Source organism: Triturus cristatus, chromosome 5_1 (genome assembly GCF_964204655.1).
Source record: "Triturus cristatus chromosome 5_1, aTriCri1.1, whole genome shotgun sequence".
In the NCBI taxonomy this organism is placed as follows: Eukaryota; Metazoa; Chordata; class Amphibia; order Caudata; family Salamandridae; genus Triturus; species Triturus cristatus.
In genome coordinates this window covers 160,794,814-160,812,561 of record NC_140587.1, presented here as the reverse complement: position 1 = coordinate 160,812,561, position 17,748 = coordinate 160,794,814, and the positions used below count along the sequence as shown (strand labels likewise).

Below are 17,748 nucleotides of genomic sequence, written 5' to 3'. Positions count from 1 at the left end.
ACTGAGATAAGGTGTACTGAGAGAGTACCTGTGGTCCATCTTTGTGTATTGTGCTAGTACTACATGGTAAGGTACCCCTGCCATGCCACATTAATACTGTCACCTTGCAACATTGGTGTTTCTGCGGTGGGATTCCTGAACTTGTTTTTTCGCTTTACCACTTAGACATAGGTATATTTATTGTGCGTGAGAAATCCTCAATGGACTTTTGATACAAAAAGTTTTTTCCACATATTTTTTTTTAAACAATTTTTAATTTCGATTGCCAGGGCCCTGTTACATTTCTATTGCAATAGCAATTTAAAGAGTATGAAGGTTAAAAGGTAAGTTTCACATTTTTCTTGGAGCTTAGCACAAACGTAGGGGCTTTGGCTACAAAGTCACTTCCAGAAAGGAGGATGTAGTACAGGCTCTCCAAGAGTATGAGGCTGAGCAGGATAAAGCAGAGAACCTTCATCAGGTGAGCCTGACACAGAGGATGAGATCTTAGCTCAACAAGTAGTGAAAGAGGATGAGAACCGTGATCTCCTGCCCTTCCCAATATCACCCTCACCTGCAGTTAGTGATGGAGGCCATTCTAGTAGTAGAACTGTAAGTAGGGTAGTAGGAGACCTTGAGGACAAGCTTGTCCACATCTCCCTGGAGGTGAGAAAGCTCGAACTTGAGAAGAGACTAGCCCTAGAAGAAAGAAGGGCTAATCCAGGCCTAGAGCCCAAGGATGGGGGCAACAAAGATAATAGTTTCAGGGAGGAGTCTTGTGACCATAAGATTCCAAAGGATATAATCCCCAGTTGCAATAATGGAGATGTCATTTAAAAATGGTTTGCAGATTTTGAGAGGGCCTGCCCCATGAGAAGAGTAGGTCGCCATTGTGGCTCACTTCTGTGGGAATTACTACCAGTTAAGGGCAGAGATAGACGTCCTGACAGCTGAGCCCTATCATCACGTGAAAGGCACCCTCATGGAAGGGTTTGGACTCATTACAGAGGATTACATAATCGAATTTAGAGAAACCCATAAAGGACAATATAAAACTTGGGTAGATTTTGTTGACTCCTCAGTAAAGGCACTGGAAGGCTGGATTAAAGGCAATGATGTGGAAACATATGAAGGGCTGTATAATCTATTGATGAAAAAGCACATTCTAACAAATTGTTCCACAGGCAATTTACAAGAGCATCTGGTAGATTTTGAGTTATCTTCTCCCAGAAAGCTGGGAAAGATTGTATATAAATGGGTCAGATCCAGGGTTTCCAAGACGAAGGCCCAAGGTGGAGGTGACTCCAAGAAGGTTGCTCAAACTTGCCAACAGGGAAGGAGGTGAGCACTGACGAGGGTAAAAAGATGGTCCTCTTCAGGCCCCCAAAACACTTTCAAGGACGGTGGGCCCAGAGACTCTTCCTGGTCCAAAGGAAATGGGTATCGGGGTAATAACTGGGATCCAAGAAGGCTGGGATGTGCTTTGTCAGCAGGCAGGGCACAAGATGGGTGATGCAATATGCACCAAAAAGTCCCCCACTGTGGGACAATCCAAGGGTATTGTTAGTGTTTGGATGGGAGTAGATGTGTGCTCTGGAGGGTCCAGAGAATGCACTGAGTCAACTTTGGTTTCCCTGGGAGGGGTGGAAATTGTAACCTTGGCAGTCTCACCTCCAAGCTTGGAGAAGTACAGGCAGTGGCCAAGAATCAATGGGACTGAAGTAGTGGCTCTGAGGAATGCGGGTGCCAGTATTACCATGGTAGCAACCAAACTGGTTTCCACAGGCAAATGATCCCTGGTGTCAGTCACCAAATTACCAATGCTGATAATGAGACTAGGTGCTTTGGTGAATTTAGAGTGGGGAGGAGTTACTGGCCAGAAGGTGGTGGTTGTGTCACCTGCCATACCAGTACAGTGTCTGTTAGGCAATGATTTGGAGACTTCGGCATGTGCAGAGGTGGAATGGAGGGCCCGCGCAGAAATGCATTTTCTCCCTGAATGGGGGTGTGTGACAACTAGGGCACAGGCTTCACATCAGGGTCAGGGTAAAGAGCTAGAGCCTGAGACTTCATCCAAGCACTTTAAGAACAAGAAGAAAGGCAAGAAGACTGCAGACCCAGCTTCTGAAGACACACAGGATCAGGGGGAGAACTCTTCCCAGGAGGCGACCCTGATGCCTGAAGAGGGAACTGCAGATGAGGAAGCCTGGCCTGACCTGGCAGAGCTTCTCAGTGCAGGGGACCCTCAAGAGAGGAACTTTGCCAGGAGCAAAGGACATGCCCAATGCTTGAGAGCCTCAGGCAGCAAGCTGCCAGGCAAGAAGAGGGAGATGCCAATGGCACTCACAGGATTTATTAGGAGGATGGATTGCTGTATGCGGAGGCCTGGGACCTCAAGCGAAGGGAAAGCCAGGAGAGTGATTGTACCCCAAGCATACAGAGAATACATTCTCAATCTAGTCCATGAGATCGTACCCCCCCCCTCCCACCCCCCGGCTGAACATCTTGGTCAGCCAAGGACTTGGGACTGTTCAGTGGCCCATTTCTGTTAGCCCAAAATGTCTGAGAAGGGGTTTTGTCACTCCTCTTCAACCTGTCAGGCCAGTGGCAAGACTGGTACACCGCTAAAGGATCCTTTAATGTCAGTACCTGTGGGGGACTCCCTTTTATAGGGTAGGAATCGACATGGTTGGCCCCCTTGACCCTCCTACTGCATCTGAAAACCGGTTTATTCTAGTATTAGTTGACCATGCTACTAGGTGTATCCATCCTCTTAGGACTGCAACTGCTCCTGCAGTGGCAAAGGCCCTCCTTGGCATCTTCAACAGGGTTGGGTTTCCTAAAGAAGTGGTCTCCGATAGGAGAACCAATTTCATGTCTGGATACCTCAAAGCTAAGTGGGGTGAATGTGGTGTGAGGTACACATTCACTACCCCCCCCCCCCCCCCATCACCCCTAGACTAATGGCTTGGTGGAGAGATTCAACAAGAACATTAAGAGCATGATCATGGGACTCCCAGACAAACTCAAAGGAAGATGGGATGTCTGACTGCCATGTCTCCTGTTTGCATGCAGGGCGGTTCCTCAGAAGTTGTTTGGATTCAGCCCGTTTAAACTTCTGTTTGGTCACCCTGTAAGGGCACCTCTGAGTCTGGTGAGGGAAGATTGGGCGAAGCCTCTCAAGCAACCCAAATAGGACATAGTGGACTATGTGCTTGGTTCACGCTCACACATGGCTGAGTACTTGAAGAAAGTCAGCAAGAATCTTAAAGCAAGCCAGGAGCTTGCGAATCACTGGTGTGACCAGATGGCAGCCTTGGTTGAGTATCAACCAGGACTGTTGGTGTGGGTATTGGAGCCTGTGGCTCCCGGGGCCCTCCAGGACAAGTGGAATGGGACCTATCCAATTGTGGAAAAGACAGGGGAAGTCACATACTTGATTGACTTAGGCACCCCTAGAAGTCCTCTCTAATCTGGAAGTTAGCATGAAAACACAATATAAATATGGATAAATATCAATAAGGTCATGAAACCGGGAACCCTGCTCATATTTAACACTTTTTCTAATTTTGCTTTTGCTTTCTTTCCCCACCTATTCCCTTTGACTGACCGGGTACAGACCGATTGAGGGCAATAAACATTAGTACACAAACATAAAATCAGAAGTACACAAATGAGACTTAACTTAATCCCCAAATCTCCCAAAACCTCCATATTCGTTGTAAGCCTAGCATACTCTAAGTTTTGTATCCAGTCTCTATCTCAAAATACATGTTCCAAGATGGTGCAGAGCACCAGGCCTGACTGAACAAGTCTTTGGAAACCTCTAACCTAAAAAGTGAGGAAGGGCTTGCCCCAGATTGGATTCCCCTTTAAAAAATGGCGATCTTTCAGAACACCGACACCCACGCCAAAAGGAACGGTGTGTTCTGCTTTATGGACCGCTCAGGCTGTTACTTCGACTCCCTACCAGGAAGGTAGGACTGGGGCCCCAGTACTTTGCTAAGTATTTTGATTCCTAAACTGTTTGCCACTACACATGATGCCCTAATGGGTGTTTAAATTGTATTACAATGCATATGTGGAGCCCAAGGACTTCCCTCAGTACTCTGACTCCTAAACCTCCAGTGTTAATGATTAGCCTTTACCCATGTCGCAAACCCGTTCAGTACGTGGAATGTAATGTATGTGTGCACTTGTACGCTACTGTACTGTCCCATCCTATGCCACACTAGAGAGACAATGCACAGAGGTAGTTCGGTATACCTCCTACGTGTTTTTGACAGACTGACATAGTGTAGGTCTATATGGCATGAGCACCACAGGGTGATTTGCCTGGCCGGCACTCGTGCTATTGCGCTTTTGACAAATAGACATAGTATGGGTCGCTTTATACTCTAGACATTCTTGACACTGCATGGACCCAAAGAGTATGTATACAACAGGGAGTTATCGTCTGGCCGAATTTCGCTCTACAGTGCAATCCACTATTACTGCTTTCAAGCCATGACGTGAATGGCTTTTAAAGGCCATCTCCCACCTGGAACATTAGGGGACACTTGCACAGCAAAGTACAGCCTCTGTTGACTTTAAAAAGATATACAATGCATAGGGGAACTCCTGCGCCTTATCAACATGTTTCTGACTGGCCCTTAATAACCCTCCAAGTACGACCAAATGTTACACACCATATTATGTCATTAGCTATGAATCGCCTCTCTATCGAGCCACATCCTGTCCATTTACAGGCTCCCTGCTTTGTCAGTCTTTTCTGTTTTTTAATATTGTTTTTCTCTTATATAGAACCTTACAAGTAGCTCCAATCACGCCCTAACTGCGCCAAGGAGCCACGTACGAATTGTATAGGATACCAATGTGATGGCTTAACTGTGCATCCCCATCTGTACGAATTGTTTCTTACAGATTGAACATTCTATCCAGGACTCACCTAGGATATAGACTTGACCAAAACCAGAATATTTTCAGGACTACGGTCTGGGAATTTGATCTGCGAAGGTAAAAGCACCTTCTCTTGAATGCCAGTGTATGTTTTGTAACCTTCTCATTTAACTAACTGCATGGACAACCACCTTATCACCACCTTGACCCAGTTCCTTCCTAATTATATTCTTTTTAATGTTATTTTAATTACATTTTTCTTGTTAAGGGCACACTCCTCCTTAACCCCCACTGTTGACCAAGATTACCTAAATCAGGCTTATAAGCACTTATTTCTCACTTAACTCACATGAGATGTGAAGCATAACGAAAGCCATTCGGTGAAGTAATGTTTTGTATTGAATTTACAGCCTTGAGAAACCTCCGCCATACAGGCATTGTAAGGTTTGAAACATGTGCTGGCCGCTAAGCGGATGTAACAAACTTAGTTTGAAAAATATGCAGGACAGTCTGAAAATACTATGTACAAAATAAAAAAAAAACACATGCAACTATTGGGAGTTGGTTTCCTTTTCACTTGGATGCTGGAACAAGTATTTTAGGACGTATAATATAATCAACAGGAAAACAGCACACAACATAATACCGGTTTATCTATGAGGAGGAGTTGCCTCAACCCCTAAAGAGTGTCCTAAAGTTTTTCAATAATCTACCAGCGAAAATTATATTAGGCATCGTCGGTAAGGAGGGAAAGGGTCGAGCCTGCAAGTCTGTACTTCTCTCTTTCAACAGTTCCTGATACCTCTGATCTGTAACTACAGTGAAACGTTTGGGCAAACCCTAAAGCTGTACATATCAACAACATGACTTTGCTTTTAAAGTGGGTTCCTTGATCCGATTCAGGATTAACTGGCATTCCGCATCACGTTATTAACTCCTGCAACAATAGTTTGGCAACTGTTAAGCTGTCTCATTACTGGGTGGCATAAGCCTGGACCCATCGTGAAAATGGGCACACGATGACTAGGATGTACCTCAGCTTATCACATTGTGGCATATCCATGAAGTCAATCTGAAGGCGGTTGAATAGACCATCAGATTTTCCGATGTGACTAATGGACACTGCAACTCTCTTGCCCACATTTTGCTTCTGACAGTCCATACATCTTAGGCACTAATCTTCTGCCATCATTCGGAACCTAGGATTAAATCAAAGAGAAGGGAAAGTAGATACCATAACGTCTCTTCCTACTTGAGTTGGACCATGCATGTGTCTCACAATTTCAGGTTGGTGGCAATCTAGGAGAACTGATTTTCCTTCATTTGACACCCAAATATCACTGGCATCCTTTGCACATCTCGTTTTTTCCCCTCTTAGCCGTTTCTATATCTGGGGCAGCATGTTGTAATTCCCTCAACTCCTTGAATGTGCATACAGTATTCAGTAACGTATTAGTCACCGTTTCTCCCTCATCTAGGTTAAAGGTGCTGGACTGAAGAATGCAGTATTGAGCGACTTCATCTGCGTAAGGATTTCTTCTGGTGACAAAATCATTGTTGCTCTTATGTGAGCATACTTCACCACAGTTATCTCCTTTGGCAATTCGAGGGCAATTCGAGGGCATGTAACAGATATGAAACATACAACCCATTCTGGATTGGGGTGCCATCAGAAGTTTGGAATCCCTGCTGCGTCCACAACCTTCCAAAGTCATGCACAACCACACATCACTACTGGACGTCAGTATAGATGGTAACTTGTGAGCCTTCTGAAGTACAGCAAGCTCTGGTAAGGGCTATCAATTTGGCTACTTCTGCAGAAGTTACATGGCACAAATAAGAAGCTTCCACTACTCCCTCAAATTCAATATGTCATAAGCAGCTCTTAAGATACAGTGTCAGTCCCTCAGACACGACTCTTCAACAAAAGGTGTGTGGTGAGATTTAGAAAGGGGGACATCCAGTATGCATGGCCTTGGTTTTGTGCACAACTCGGTTACACTTATGCCGTCATGGTTGAAGTCACCCGCATCATCTCACTCTGGGGTCGGTAATAGAGAATCTAGGTTTAGTGTGTTACATCTCCAGATGGAAGACTTCTCATCGGCAAAGATGATTCTCTCATAGCGGGTTAAGCATCTATTTGTCAAATGCTGAGTTGTGGTACAAGTCATGAGGATTTTGATAGTGCGGCACCATTACAATCAAAGGATTGCCCATCACTATCCCCTCAGTTTGCTGTATGCTAAGGCTAAACTCTCCAACTGCTTTGAGACAACCTGCCAGTGTTGCAGCCACCAGATCCAGAGTAGGTGAAAAATAGCCAGTGGAACGCTTGGTATCTCCATGGGCTTGTGTTAGTACAGACAACTCACACCCATTTCTTTCATGACAACTGAGCATGACCACTTTCCTCTAGTCTGGCATTCATGGAGCAGTGCACTGCGAAACACATTTTTGTGCTCCTGGAAGGCTTCCTTGCTTTCATCATCCTTTGGCACCAGATCATTGATATCAGTGTGCATCAGCCTTATCAAACGGTTTGCCACCATGGAAAAGTATGGAATCCGTTCTCAGCAGTAGCCAACCATGCCCAAAAACATCCTCGCCTCTGAGTGTTTGGGAACTTCATATTTGAGGTATGTGTAGCTGTAGATACACATGCTTTGCATACTCCTGTCATCTAGTGTTGGATCTGGATGTGTGCAAGTTGTTTTTCTTCGAAGAAGTCTTTTGAGTCACTAGACTGAGTGACTTCTCCTTTTTGTGATAATGTGCATGGGCATCGACTCCATTGTTAGATTGTTTTCCTTCCGCCATTGGTTTCGGACATGTGTGCTTGCACTCTGGGTCGAGATTGTACGGATCGGTTTTCAATTCCCAAACCACTCTAACCTGAGCCGGTATTTTTTCGATCGCATTTCCATTCTGTGTATCGAAGAACAATCGCCCGTTTGTTTCAGCAACCTTCTGTTGCGGCCCCTCCAGGGCCTCACCCTTTGGGGCCTTCGACATTACTCTTCATCGGGTCCTCCACAAACGGCCCTCCTGGTGATAGAAATGTACGCCTTTCCATTTCTGCCCCCGCTGCCACGCAGAATACCCATGGACCTACTCCCATCAGGTCTGTAACCAGCCATGAAGACCTCAGAGAAGAATTCCCACTGGCTTCCGTAGCCGAGGAGGAAGCATTCTACATCGTAGACAGTTCGTAATCCAACCATGAACAGGACTTCGAAATCACGGATTCCACACTGAGGTTGAGCCGTGAGTACTGTAACCCATGCCCCTTGGCTTCGGGTGGAATACCATAAAAACATTCACCACCTCTACAAAAGGAGGTATTCGGACCGCCAGTGCCTCATGGCTGTTGTCGGCACTGAAAAACTGGCTCAGAAGCCTCGCCCTCCAGCTCGGCTTCAAAACACTAGCTGATGCTTACGGCATCAACACCCTCGGCACCTACCCGACCTTCGGTACCGAGCCGACCTTCCACTTCAGCTCCAAGCGGAACTTCGGCAACACAAAAGTGACACTAAACCTAAAGCTTCCAAGCCTGCATCCAAAAAGACCGTCGAGTGTCCAGTCAAACCTGTTCTCCACAAACGTCAGCAGAAATTGGACGCCAAACAGCGGCAAATCCTGATAAAACTACAAACTGGATGCATCCTAACAAGGCTTCCAGCTCCAACACCTCCATCTAAACGACAATTGTCTTTTGAAGAGGCCATGGACCTGCCTACCCCACAAAAGAAGATGGACAAGGCTACCAGGCCTCTACCACTTCCAACACCCTCACCCCCCCGCCTCCTCACCACCATGTCCACCTCCTGATTTACCACCTCCACCAGTCTATTGAGGATCCACATGACATAGCTGCTCTGGGATCCCCTGGTGATGGCACAAGTGGGCAAAATATGGGGGATGACCCATTTGGTACACCACCACACGCTGACCCCTTGGACACATGACGTAGACCTTCCAGAGAACACCCACTCTGATTTATACCCAGCACTCCCCTCACCTCCTGATTCTACCACGTAACAGCAGTTATTAGACAGGTCTGTCTCATTCCATGGGGTGGAATTACACAACCTCTAGAAGAGGAACACCTACATACAAACAGTGACTTTCCACACCTTCTCCTTGACTACATAACACCTGTCGGGGACGTCTACAACAATGTCTCCCCACATGGCAATCAATACCATCCGAAAAGTGGTTGTTGGACATTATCCAACATGGCTATTGTCTGGAGCTCATTACCACACCATCGAACACACCACCTTGCACCTACAGGTTATCACCCGAACATCAAACACTACTCATACAGGAAGTTCTAGCTCTTCTGCACAAAGGAGCTATAAAACCTGTCCCTCAACACCATCAAGGATCATGAGTATGCTCCCTATACTGCCTAATCCACAAGAAGGACGAATCTCTATGGCCTATTCTAGATCTAAGGTCCCCAAACCACCTATTTACATATTCCAGTACACCCAGCTCATCGCAAATACCTCAGGGTTGTAATAGCAGCAAAACATTACCAATTCAAAGTCCTCCCCTTCGGGATCACTACTGCACCACAGGTACTCACCAAGTGTTTAGCAGTAGTAGCAGCACATCTGCGCAGACAAAACATCAATGTATTTCCTTATCTGGACGACTGGAACGTCTATGCCAGCAATACACACAAGCTACCATAGACCTTTTTCACCAACTGGGATTCACTATCATTCCCACAAAATCTCACCTTCAATCTTATCCGATATAACCATATCTGGGGGCAATCCTAAACGCATACCTAAGATTAGCATATCCCAATCCATCAAGAATTCAAAATATCCAAACTTTGATGTACAAGTTACAAATCAATCAGCAACTCACAGTAAGAACTACTATGAGGTTCATCGGCATGATGGCATCCTCTTTTGCCATAGTTCCCAAAGCTATCCTTTACCTGCGTCTTTTTCAGTAATGTCCTGCATAAGTGGTCTCAGACACAGGGTCACTTAGAGGATCTAGTGTTGATAAACAGCCGCAAACATCATCTCTGCAGTGGTGGAACACCAACAACTTCTTAAAAGAGCAGCATTTTCTAGACCCTGTTCCCCACATCACTCTGACAATAGATGCATTACTCCCAGGATGGGGTGCACACTTACAAAATCTCACAGTCCAGGACCACTGGGATTCCAAGCACCAGACTCTCCACATCAATTACCTAGCGCTTCAAGCTGTTCACCTAGCATTGAAATCCTTCCTACCTCACTGGCAAGGTAGTTCTAGTCCGGACGGACATTACAACAACCATGTTCTATTTACAAATACAGGGAGGGACACACTCTCTACAGCTTTCACACCGACCTCAGGCCCTTTGGCGTCTGGCTCTGCATCACTACATTCACCTGTTAGCAGAACACCTTCTGGGGACAGACAACAACTTTGCTGACCTCCTCAGCAGGATGCAGCAATAAGTCCATGAATGGGAACTCGACCCCCAAGTCCTCCTCCATTACTTCCGTAAGTGGCGGTTTCCACAAATGGATCTGTTCACAACTACAGACAACGCAAAATCCTCAGACTTTGCCTCCAAGTTCCCACACCCACTATCCAAGGGCAATGCTCTATGGATGAATTGGTCTGGTTTATTTGCCTACACTTTCCCCCCCCCCCTCCCTCTCCTTACCTTTCTGGTTCGGAAACTCAGGCAAACATCTCTCACACTCGTACTAGTAGCCCCTACATGGGCATGCCAGCTTCAAAAGTGTGGTGTAAGTGTCTGGCTCACAATGCAGCAATTGAACTAGCCTTCCTTGATATGGTCTGGGGAGTTTGGGTTGTGGGGGGAGAAATGAAGGAAGGGTCGAGGGATGTTCCCAATCTGAGAAATGTTTGAGAAGTTAGTGCTAAATGGTGCAGCTTGGACATTTTAAGCAATATGCAACTGAATAAAAGGCCCTGCCTTTGGAATCTTGCAAGGTCATTTTTTGAGAAATACAATTGTTGTAAATGGGGCTGAAAACGTATTGTTAGGGGTAAGTAACTTGTTTTTTCTGACATCTATTTTGACTCCTGACAATGAGAACAATTATGAAATGCAGATGATGGGCTTACACGCTCTGCCTTTCTCTTGTGTGTGTTCTGCATCTCATTGTTATGTTAAAAACTGTAATTCTAGGGCATCCATTCCTGGACCTATTGGCTTTGGAAGACGAGCCTCCTCCAAGTGTAGGACAAGAGATGGAATTGCATGTTCTGGGACGGTGGAAGGAGACCAGGAAAGTCACCCCAGGAGCTACTGAGGTTCTGCATCGTGTGTACTTCAAAGACGGACAGGTCAGCTAACCACATATTTTGCCTTCCCATTTTTTAAAGGGAACAAACTAACAATGATGGCTGAAAGGCATGGTTACTGTAGCAGTTGACCACTTTGCATATGCATATATGCACTGATATACAGTAGTATTCAATAAACAAAAGGCTCATGTCTGGAAAATCCAAATGTCTTTTGCTTTTTGGTGCTCGAATAGCGCCTTTTCTGTTTCACATTTTTTCTAAGTGATTTGTTTTTCTTGTGTTAATGGAGTAAATGAATTGCGCAAGGGAAGGCAGTGAATAAGGTACCCAGAAAGGATATGCAAGTGTTTTGCTATTTGCCAGTAGTTCCTCTTTAAATGTATTTAATGCGTGCCTTTCTCGTGCATTTCTTCCATGTTTCCTCTATCGTTGCTAATCAGACTCACAGGAGCCCAATGTAATAATTTTGATGAATAAATTGCCAGCTATCTTCACTTATGCCCAGTGGGGAATAAACATTTCTAGAGACAGAACCTCCAGCACACAACTGCACCCTTCCCCATCCATTTCACCTCATTGTAAGAGTGGTATTAATGGGTGAAAGAAAGTTGAGAGAAACTTGTTGTGATAAATGAATAATTGTATTTGCTTGTGGAGCACATTGGGACAGATGTTGCCTGCAGCATTGGGCTCCATGAGAATGGATACAACTACGTACTATTAAAACAGCAGGTTTCCATTAGCCACTCTAAAGTCCCTACTTCAGGCTGCTTGCTGTGCAGTGTCTTCAGCACGGCCTCTCAGGACCAAAGAGGCATAAGTGGTGCTAATGTTTTAGGAAGTATCTTATCATGGCCGTTTGGGTCAAAGTTAGTGTGGACAATACATCCTGCACTGTGTAGCAGGCCTGCTTGGCATTATTTCTGCCTCACGTTCTGGGAGTCCTCTTTCCTTTGACAAGTTCCTCCTCCTACATATTACGAGGCTAGGAAGTTCTTGAAGGCCTTGTAAAAATAACTAGTCAAGCCGCCTGGGCACAAGGTCCTGCCTCTCCAACTGTCTGAGGTGCCATTCATCTTCTATTCAAGACTGTGCAATTTGATTTAAGTATTGTCTTGTGAGGCCAAAGGATGGTATACGTTGTGCCGTGTGTAGTGCGTCATAATGTTTGACTAAGACTGAAGTGATAACAGCTTCCCATGTCAGTACCTCTCATTGAATCCTTGAAAAGTAAGGATCTCCCCAGGGCAGTGTTCATTGTTCACTAGACATGCAAGGGTCTGCCCTGGTCTTTGTTTTTCTCCCATGTCGTCATAGGGTTTGTTGACGATCCATACACACTGAGGGTTCTTCCTAAGTTCCTCCAGCTCCTATCAAAGTGGTCTGAGCACTGGACGCTTACACATTGGTTTGTACTGGGCTCTGATTCTTCCTTATGCATTGACTAATTACGCCACTTTTTCACAACACAATTCCCCTTTAAGGCTTCCAAAACTTTGCCTTGGTCAAGGGCAGAGTTTCCAACATGAGTCTATAAGACCTAGATCTACAATTGTCTGAGAAGCATTCCTCCACAAGAGAACCTAGGGAGTGGTCCAACAGTGTTTTGGGAATACATCTTTATTTTTCCCCATGAGCATCACCCAGTCTACAAATCTCAGTTCATGAAGATGCAGCAGGTATTATTAAATGAAATCTAAACTGTCTTGAATCATGATTAATTGTCGCCAAATATCTGTACTATTAAGTATTCCTTGAAACCAAAGTAATTCCCTGGCTGACTCCATGATGCCACCCCCCCTCCCCTCACTCTGCTTGTCGAAGCATCTCTCATATTTTATTATTGAAATCGCCTAGACATATAGTCCCCAAACTTTTCTATGAGCTGATATATATATATATATATATATATATATATATATATATATATTCTCTCCAAAAGGTTTCCCTTGACTTGAGACCGCACTCCACATCAGGTAAAGTATCCACTTTCTTTTATTTCAAAAGCATGCAGCTTTCCATCCTTGTATATCGTCCCTGGCCTGACGCGTTTCAAAGCTTCTCCTCAGAGGCCCGTTGCTGCAGCCCTTTCAAAGTCGGTTACTACCACCATCCCCTGCGTTATTCGAAAGTACTTGGCTTCCGGTGTGCCTTCATGATAAGATTTTTCATATATATATATATCGAACTTAATAAAGAGGAGATAAAAACACTGTCACTAGGATTATCCTACAGCCCACAGACAAATTTTGACTATGCTACCACAAGAATTGATGTGTACAAGTTTATACGCAAACTGAAATTGCGAAAATACCATGCAATGCGAGGAAGAAGCACAGATATTCCAACTACAATGCTGATACCAACATTAGATGATCCGAAGGAATTATCAACACAAGAAAGCATGCTGCTCAGGAATTTGGAGGATCTACATGCAGAAAGCAACGTTTGCACACAAGTACCACAGTTGGATGATTCGACTATGAGTAGAAGCACATGCACTCCATTTAAGCCCAAATCGACTTTTTGCCCCATTATGTTGAGAGATAATCTGGATTTGTTCAATGAAAAAGTAACAATGGAATTGAAGTCTCTCTATTACAAAATCTCTCATTCAGTGAACAAATATAACAAACAAAATAGTGATTATTACAGACTGATTAAAAAACTTCAAGAGCAAAAAAAGATCATCATTCGCCAGTCTGACAAGGGGGGCAACATTGTGTTGTGGCCACATGAAATGTATATGGAAGAAGCATACAACCAACTCAACAATGTGGACTGCTACAAACGAAGCAACATGCAAATGGTAACCACAGCACGTAATGAATTTTACAGAAAACTGTTGGCATGGAAATCTGCTGGTTTGCTTTCCAATGATGAATTTAAATTTTTAAAAAATGACCACCCGAAGCTTCCAACTATCTACTTTATCCCTAAAGTTCACAAGTGCATTTCCAAACCTCCGGGCAGGCTTATTATATCGGCCTGTGGCGGCTTATTGGAAAATACCTCACGTTATGTGGATTTCTTTCTGCAGAATCATGTAAAGAGTCTCCCATCGTACATACAGGACACTGGAGACTTTTTAAGAAAGCTTAGAGATATTCAATGGAAAGAAGAGTATTTACTAATAACTATGGATGTGACAACGCTATATACTAGCATCAACCACCGTGATGGTATTAGAGCAGTCGAATATTATTTGAACACAAGATCTGATGTCATGCACTTGCACAACAAAATGTTATCCACCATGATTTTAACCTGTCTTGAGAACAATTTCTTTTTATTCAACAATCAGATTTTTAATCAAATCAGAGGCGTTGCAATGGGGGCCTGTTTTTCTCCCAGTTATGCTTGCCTTCATATGGGATACTGGGAGGAACAGGTCCTGAGAAATGAATATTTGGAGATTGTAACAGACCAGGTTTTATGTTGGTATAGATATATAGATGACATTTTTTTAATCTGGAAGGGAACTGAAATCAATGCTCAGAAATTTGTGGAGAACATCAATTGTAACAATTTTAACCTTGGTTTTACAGCACAAATGAGTAAAAACACAATTTGCTTTCTTGATGTGGAAGTATACATAGTAGAAAATAAGGTGGAAACAAGATTGCATAGGAAAGCAACCGCGGGAAATACAATTTTACATGCTACCAGCCATCACCCTGTACATCTGATCAATAGCATCCCCTATGGGGAGATGCTTCGCATTCGCCGGGTATGTAGCAATGACGTTGAGTGTAGGAGAGCCCAGTTGCAAAGTAAAAATAGGTTCCTGGACAGGGGCTACTCAGAAAAAACTCTAGATACTGCAATAAATAAAACTGCTAACCTAGATCAACCTACTGCTCTCCTAGTACACAACAAACCTCTGATTGCGCCTGAGGAAACCTCTACTAGATTGATTTTAACATATAGCCTACAACATAAAGCTATCCGAAAAATTGTTAACAAGAATTGGCCATTAGTAAAAAGTGACCCGATTTTGAGCAACCAGACTATCCGATCACCCTGTATAACCTTCAGGAAAGCTCAGTCAATGAGCAACTCCTTGGTAAAAAGTAGTCCGGAAGTTCTGGTTTCCAAAACTTGGTTAGGCCCAAAGGATGGCTTCACACGCTGTAATACATGCAAAGCGTGTCGATATGGGGTCAACAAAACAAATTACATCACACCTTTTAAACCTAATCCAGTACCGATTACAAAAAGTCTCAACTGCAGAACAGAATATGCAGTCTATGTACTGGAGTGCTCATGCAACTTGCAATATGTAGGGAGTACGAAATTGCAGGTGCATAAACGAGTACTCCAGCACTTAAGAGCAATCACCAATGTTGATGTTACCTACCCGGTTGCCAGACATTTTAAAGAACGCCATGACAGCAAATTGGATAATTTGAAATATTTTGTCATAGATACTATTCCTCCGCAAAAGCGAGGAGGCAACCGGGAGGCTATGCTCCGGAAATTAGAGACACGGTATATTTTAGAACTGGACAGTAAGATACCCCAAGGCTTGAACTCTAGTGAGGACTTTTATACATGTTTATAAGTAACAAACTTTTGGATATATACTTTTTTAGATGAAATTTTAAATATCATCTATTTATCCACCTAGCTGCTGCCTCACCAATGAGAAACATTGTTTATATATTTTTTATTCTTTTCTGATCTTTTACACACTTTGCACTTTAATAAGTCACGGCTGTGACTATTAACAGGGGTCTACTTAACACTGTTTAGGTTGCACTATCTCTCAGGCATAACTTAATACGGAATTCATCAGCAAGTATGGCCACTTGGTCTATATTATTAGGAATGAACATAATGTTTACACTACCAGTTTGCTATTTTTTCACATATTTATGAACTAGACCCTAATATTATGTGGTAGGTATCATACAATTGGTGGTTTTAAAAGTTTTAAAACATAGTAATTTTGTTTTAAATATTTATTACCGTAAATACTGCTTTTATTACTATAAGATGGTTGATGACATTTAATCTATTACCGTCTGGTTTTATTCAGCATTATTTATTTAAACTGTAAACATGTTCACCTATTGTGTATAAACTTGCGGATGTTTTCTATATCTATGCTTGTAACAAAAAAAGAAAGAAAAAAACTTTGCACTGTCACTTTAAATTCTGGTAAGCACTCCACCAGCGCGTCATGTGATCAAGGGCACGGAGTTGCCCGAAACGCGTCATGGCGGTGGTGCAGGGCGTTGGAACACAATAAACTTCGAAATTGCACCAAATCTGGGTCTATGATCGTCATTTTGGATGTGAAAGAGGACATTTTGGACGTAAAACCAAACATATATATATATATATATATATATATATATATATTCTGAAGACTCGTCTCTAACTTCCGATCATGAAAAAGACGAAGCGAACCCAAAATTGCAGTGCTTCTTTTCTTTATTGTGAGCCCAGCACCGCCGCCATTACCCGTTTCGATCCTCGTGGGACCTTGATCACATGACACGTTACCAGGTACACTCTCTACAATGCTCAATCAAACCAGCACTTCCTCATAGACCTAGAAGAAATACATTTTTGTAGAGTGTTGCAAACTGTTGTTAACATAGCAGCTCTTATAGTTTAGCTTGTGTGCTAAATATATATATATATTCCAGAGTCAAGTTACATATGGACAGATGAACCTTAACACATGCCATTTTGGTCTAAAGCTAGAGCGCTCCTCATGTCCTGCTGTGAGATTACCTTAGCACAACCACAGGTTGTGGATGGCTCTCTCCCATGTTTCACTGTCTCAAATACAATATTTCAGGAGGGCTCAGATGATTTCCACAGACTGGAGTTAGTGCTCCATAATGAAGATGACAGCGGGGAGGTGGAGAACATGCTTCCATCTCATACTGATTCTGCATTCTATCTTGACCTTTTGAATGCCAGTTTGTTAAGCACCTCACCAGAAATATGTGAATTTACCCTTAGAAGGATTCACTCTTTGGCAGTGGTAGTACTTGGAGCCATTTTACCTGCAGTTGTGTACTGTGGAGACTGAAGTTAGCCTTTTGACATAGATCTTGCAGCCTAGGCCTTCAGATCTGAAGACCTAGCTTCCATTAAACAATTCCTTGACTGGTTCGTTCATGTCTGTCTGATCCACACCTTGCTCAGCCCAACCAGTTATTTGCCACATTGCTCAGCGACACAGACCTCCATCATGGAGTCAGGCCTTTTTGATGGGGTATCCATCTCCCAGGAGCCTTATAGTTCAAGGCCTTACAGCTGTTAATCTCAACTCATTTGCCTGTGCACCACCAAACAAGGAGTCCCAGAAGATCAACATCATGGGCAAGAGGATTTTCTTTTTAGGCTAGCTTTGCACTCCATTCATTAACTGCTGTTTGCCTCCTGGTTGTATACCCATGGTCTCTGGGATGTGACAAGTGGGATCCTCTACTTGCCACAGGATTTCTGGAACTCCTTCAACCAGACTGTAGAGCATCACAAGGATGCATCGAAGCATATTTTGAGGTCTGGCCTTGACACTACGAATAGTGTGGTCCGTGCTATTGGCAC

The 17,748-nt window shown here is 43.7% G+C and overlaps 1 protein-coding gene across 1 annotated transcript in view; it reads left to right on the top strand.

Annotated features, from left to right (window-relative positions):
• The window catches only part of NAPRT (nicotinate phosphoribosyltransferase), a 306,647-nt gene that overhangs the window by 253,708 nt on the left and 35,191 nt on the right, over window positions 1–17,748 (top strand). Inside the window, exon 11 of the mRNA XM_085604693.1 lies at window positions 11,060–11,217. Within this exon, the coding sequence (XP_085460819.1) occupies window positions 11,060–11,217 (158 nt within the window). The remainder of the gene's footprint in view (window positions 1–11,059; window positions 11,218–17,748) is intronic.